This window comes from Lytechinus pictus, chromosome 9 (assembly GCF_037042905.1).
Source record: "Lytechinus pictus isolate F3 Inbred chromosome 9, Lp3.0, whole genome shotgun sequence".
In the NCBI taxonomy this organism is placed as follows: Eukaryota; Metazoa; Echinodermata; class Echinoidea; order Temnopleuroida; family Toxopneustidae; genus Lytechinus; species Lytechinus pictus.
The window spans coordinates 16,491,813-16,497,812 of NC_087253.1; the positions used below are offsets into that span (position 1 = coordinate 16,491,813).

Consider the following 6,000-nt stretch of genomic DNA (forward strand, 5'->3'; position numbering starts at 1 on the left):
GACCTCGTACCATCTAATATCCCAGAACCCCAGGATGATAAAACCCACATTTTGGCTGAAAAAAGGCTCAAAAAAAATTTCTCGGACCTGAGACAAAAAATATTGTCATTTCATGTTGAGATAAGGTAAAAGGAACACAAAAAAACTGTTCCCACAGTAAAACAAAAAATCACCCATTTATAGCCCACTCCTATTTTTATGATGTTTCGTTATGTACAATTTTCTTTTCTATTTCTATCTGATTTTATGTTTTGTTTTTTTCAAGGATATATTGTGGTGCTAGAAAGAAACTACTATATGTTATATTTTTGTACCAATAAATCAGATTTTTTTTCAAAATGAGCCTATTCACATGATGTGAATTAAAGTTTCTATTTCTATTTAGAATAAATGTATTATTTTCTCATGAACCATAAGCTGGTCGACTATTTTTCTTGTATCAATATATGTGCTGATGTTTATATACATGTACTAAATGTTTTTTCTTTCAGCTAACCAGTTTGCATATTGTGCAATTATTTTTCATTTCTATCTGAATAAGCTGAATTTCTCATGAACCTTTATTGCAATGGTTATTTTCTTTTTCTTTTACTGATTGTATCAGAATAAAAGGAACTCAGCTACCTTGTTTCTATCTTAGATCTCCCTTTCATCATAGCTCCTCTAATCACTAATTTGTTTGACGACTGAGAAAAAAGTAAAAAAAAAAAAGGAGAAAGGGTAGTGAATATGACAGGTTGAAATATATAATTTATTTTTAAAATGTTGCGTCAAAATTATCCAAATAAGATTTTTGTCTGAAAAAAATATATTTTTTGCTCTCTAACAGCTTTTTTCTTTCTTTTTTGTTTGATAAATTTTGGCCCAGGTACCATGTCTGTTCATCTAAAATTTTTGGGCTAATTACATTATAGACACACCCCCTTCTCTTTAAACTAAAAAGAAAGAAAGAAGAATAAACAAACCCCACCACATCATAGGGCAAAATGTGTCAGTCATATTCCAATCATGAATTCCCTATCGAAATCTAGTCTGCTAAGCAGACTCTGAATGGCTCGTGAGGTGGGATCTCAGCACGCGAAGCGCGCTGCTGCTGGTTTGCGACCTGAAAGCGCTCGCAGTATTTGATTAGTGAGATGCGTATATGTTAATCATGATTACAATGACTACAAGTGCTTCATGTGTTTAGATGTAATTCTAACAAAATCAGCAAGCGCTTGGCACTCGTATTAGATGACTATGGTGAGATATGTATACTCTTAGTGGATTCCTAAAATATAGACCTTAAAATGTCCCTGTTTGGGGTCAATATATAAAAAAAATTCAGCTCGCGCTTGCATTATTTGTTTAACGAGACAGGTATGTATCATGATTTTAAAAAATAGCTTAATGTCCCTTTTTAAAGGTCTGAATATCAAAAATTTTCAGCTCGCGCTTCGCGCTCGCATTATTTGATCAGTGACATACATATCCGTTTAATGGCACTGTCTTTAAAATGTCTCTATTAGGTCAGTATACCTAGCTACTGAGCGCGCTTCGCTCACTAAGTGACTAAATTTTTTTACTGGTGCCCCCCCCCCCCATGCTGTGACCCACGCCACTGACTAATAGTACTGGTCAATATTGTGTACTTTACAAACAATTAGTCAATATTAGCATACTATCTAAAGTAAGGCAATAAAATGAGAGAATGAATTGAAATTCATTATTTATGAAATTTTATGACACTACACATGTTAAATGGAGTAGATTTTTATTTTCTGCTCAGCGTTATTTCAGTTTGATCTTCAGAAAAATAAAACATCTCTAATACTATTGTATTCTGCACAATCGCAGACTAACTATTAACATGATTTATAATATGAAATACATGTCGTCAAAAATAGGTGATCTGCTGCATATATATCTTTGTTTTCAAAACTTGCGAGTGGCAATATATCAGGCACCTCAGAAATTAGCGATTTTATGATGAAAGAGAATTCGTAAAAAATAATTCTATAATGCACTGAACAATAAGTTAACCTATACGGTTTGGGGTTTTATACAATACGAATTAGGGATAAAACATCCCTGCTGGAATGAATAGTGTTTCCACAGTGGGTGATTTCAAGTTTAGTGTTGACCTTTTGGTGTTGGTGTTAGGTCAATTTTTACACGATAATAACACCAAACATAGAATGAAGATGGTCCCGAAAAGTTGTTGAGATGTCAATAATGTGATCTGGATCAGTTTTACAAACTCTTAATAAGTTTTGGAGCTAGGGGAAGCAATCCAAATTTCAACACCTACACTAAGGCCAACACCGGACTTGAAATTACCGAGTGTGTTCACATAGTGCACAGTGTGGTCAGTGTGTTAACACCGTTAAAATAAATTCAACATTGTGAAGACATTTCCACATTGTGGACACCTGGACAGTGTAACAGTGTGTTCACAGTGTGTTCACATATCACAATTGCATAGAAATGTGATGCACACTATAGTTAAGATGACCAAAATTAACAGTCCGAGGATATTTCCACACTGTGGACACATCGATAGTGTAACTGTTCATAGTGTGTACACATAGTAGACTGGATATGCGATACACACTGTTAAGATAATCAATTTTAACAGTGTGAAACATTTTTCACACTGTGGACACTTTGTGTATAACTGTTCATAATGTGTTCACATAGCAGACTTCATAGAAATGTGACATATACATTGTTAAAATGATCGAAATTAACAGTGCGAGGACATTTCCTTACTGATATGTGGACTCCATGACCAATGTGAGCGTTCACAGTGTACTCACACAGTGGACGATGTGGAAATGTGATTCACACTGTCAAGAAAAAAAAAGGTATAATTTCATCGTGATACGATGATTTCACAGTGTGTGTTCACTGTGTATTATGGGACTGTGGACACACTGCTCGACACTGTGTTCTTTTGAGCAGGTATAAGGGAGCTCAACTCTAATCGGGTGTTGCAAGAAACTTGCGATCAATTGCAAGTCAATTGTTGGTCCCTAAATCAATTACATGTCTTGCAGTTAATTGCAAATTAGTGATTGATTGCTAATTTGCTCCTTGAAACAAGAAGTTTAATCTCATTTGCTACAGCTAACGTTGATCTATCAGTTGTAAAATTGCATCAATATTTGCAAATGATCGCAAATATTTTCTTGCAACACCCCCTAAGAGGCATTTCATGCGTATTAGACAGTTAGAATTGAATATCCCTGTATTGATGGGTTCTTTCATTGCTCAAATCAATATCATTTCATTTTTCGTTTACAAACTATATAGTACAAATAAAATGATACAATAGTACTTAAATATATATTTTTTAATGATACAATAGTAACGTGATAGGATCAAGAATTCATTACAATTGATGAATCATAAATATATACAAATCAAACAGCGAAATACACAGAAAAAATGACCAATCAAATTCAATTCATTTTTCGTTAACAAAATATATAGTACAAATAAAATGTTACAATAGTACTTAAATATATACCGGTATATAGAAAAATGATACAATAGTAACGTGATAGGGAAAAAATTAAATTGCAATGGATCATAAATATATACAAATTAAACAGCGAAATACACAGAAAAAAAATGACCAAACATATCAGGGCCTGTTCATAAAGAGTTACAACTGTTGTAACTTTGCCATTATGGCAATTACAATGGTAACATTGATTGTGATTGGCAGCTGAGCCCTGTTGCCATGGTAGTTGCCATAATGGCAAAGTTACAACAGTTGTAACTCTTATGAAACGGGCCCCAGTTTTATATTTTTGAATATCAAATCCATCGTCAACAATTGGCAATAAATATATATATATATATATATATATATATATATTACATTCCGCGTGTTGGACACAGATGAGATGAAAGAGACAAAGAGGTAATGCATTGTAGTTGTGGAACTACAATGCATTACCTCTTTGTTCTTTTATATATACAAATGTATGTTATATATATCAGTATATGTGTGAAGTTATACATGTACAACAGCTTTGGCAACTCTTTTATTAAATATTGTAAAGAAATGGATGAAGAGAACAAGGGGTAGATAGCTCTGGGAAACCTTGATTTAAGCTACGCCTACCATTTTTCTCTTCATCCATTTCTTTACAATATATATATATATATATATACATATTATGTATTCATATGAGTATTGGGGGCGTGGTGGCAACAAGTCGTCCTTTTCCTTGAATGGTCCCGATTTTATTCGCCATTAATTCTCCTCCCAAGAAACAATGAGCGTAACTCTTAGCATGCCATTCGTCTTGAATCCAAGGGCTTCGTTCTCGACAACATCTTTCTCAATCACCTTTGGAAACTCAACGACGTGCATGCCGCCGTCATTTTCCTTCGAGTCCTTGGATTTCTTTCGGGTTTCGTCTTCATCGTCGAAGTTGAGAATACGGATCTCGAATCGGCATTGGGAGGGCAGTTGACCGGTCTCTTTCGCGTTGCCGGACTTTGCTTCGATCCGCAGGGAGAGATGTGTGCCTTGTCCAGTGCCATATCCGACGAGGAAGAGTTCTGCTCGGATGTTCAGGTCCGTGGATGGTAGGATGAAAGATTGGTGCCCCTGCTGCCTCTCTGAGTCATAAGGTATAGAGTGGGTTGAACTCGAAGCAAATGTGTTTCGGTTACAGCGCATGGCAACTTCCGGTCTCTTTTCAATAGCACCAAGTCTTGACTTTAAATCTGCCATATCTCCCGAGATAAATCCTATCATCGTGAGTAGGAAATTTATGTCTCCTTGCTGGGAGCTCACAGAATTGGTTAAAGATCTTATATTCTCGACGGACTTTGAGTGCTGCAGCTTGCTCCTAACACATTGACTGTGGTAGCCCCTTTTCAATTTGTCAAACTTATCTGTATTTTGCTTGACAGAAGACATCATTGTTGCAAGAGACTCAGATGGCAATGAAAAAAATTCCATGGGAGTGGTCGGATCGGATATTCGACGAGGTTCCGGATTGCGAAGGACATCGCCGTCACTCGAGGTGTCATAAATGGAAGATATCTCTGCGATAGGTTCTGGTATTGGGTATATTTGCTTGGGTTTCGAAACGTTAATGGGACCGGGTTGTCCGTGAGGCGGTCCCGGCATAGGAGTCCCCTCCCCGCATGCAGGTTCACCTTTGGCGCCACTATACATGCTATAAGCCCCTCCTACGGCCCCGCCAACTCCACCTCCCATTGGACTGCCAGTCTCGGTCACGTGTCCATCTGCTTTCCGATCTGGTTCAGGTGACCTCTGCATCTGCGGCGACATTTCTGCACAGAAATTAATGATCAGGTGAAGATAATTATGTTGACTTTTATTACAAGCGATCATAGCCGAACTAAAGCTATCGTGGGAATTGGTGATCTTGACTTTACTTCATTCTTCTGGGGGTAGAATAAGGCACTAAATGTGAAAGATTAAATTTGGGCTTACTAAGGCCTATTGAAATTATTCACGGCAAGCTAATGTCCGCTGTTGCTTATGGTGCAGTCACATTTCCCCTTCGGCGGCCGTCCGGCGAGTCGGAAACAGCTGTTTTATTCATTTTTATCCCACCACCTTTTGGTAGCTGGTATACAAAAATTGTTAAACGGCTGTTTTCGACTCGGCGTACGACCGCCGTACATGCCGTCAGACTCTTACGGTATATAAGAGAAATGTGAGTGCGCCATTAAAGGTAAATTGTGACATTGGTTTATTTCAAAACTTTCTTTTAGATTTCACTCTTCGCTTTTCAAAATACTCATAAACAAGTTCTGAGTCCATAAAATGTATTGCATTGGCCAAAAGAACTGTTTTTATTCTCAAAAAAATATATAAAGAAGAGAAATTTTGCCAAGTGAGCTTTCTTTTGATGCAGATTTTGAAATTGACATAAAAAATGAAGAGCGCCACCTTGAGACCAAATGACATCAATACCTGCTCATGAATATTCATATCCATCGCCTCTGCGCTTGTCTCACGTGCCG

At 36.8% G+C, this 6,000-nt stretch overlaps 1 protein-coding gene across 1 annotated transcript; it reads right to left on the reverse strand.

Moving 5' to 3' along the window:
• Window positions 1-4,152: 4,152 nt before the first annotated feature.
• LOC135153095 (uncharacterized) lies at window positions 4,153-5,364 on the reverse strand. The gene has a single exon (XM_064104320.1). The coding sequence runs from the start codon at window positions 5,360-5,362 to the stop codon at window positions 4,247-4,249; it is 1,116 nt and encodes a 371-aa protein (XP_063960390.1). The 5' UTR covers window positions 5,363-5,364; the 3' UTR covers window positions 4,153-4,246.
• Between the last annotated feature and the right edge of the window lie 636 nt (window positions 5,365-6,000).

Bases quoted from the DNA above. Each gene is read 5' to 3' on its own strand.
- LOC135153095 (XM_064104320.1), bottom strand. From the start codon at position 5,362: ATGATCGCTTGTAATAAAAGTCAACATAATTATCTTCACCTGATCATT.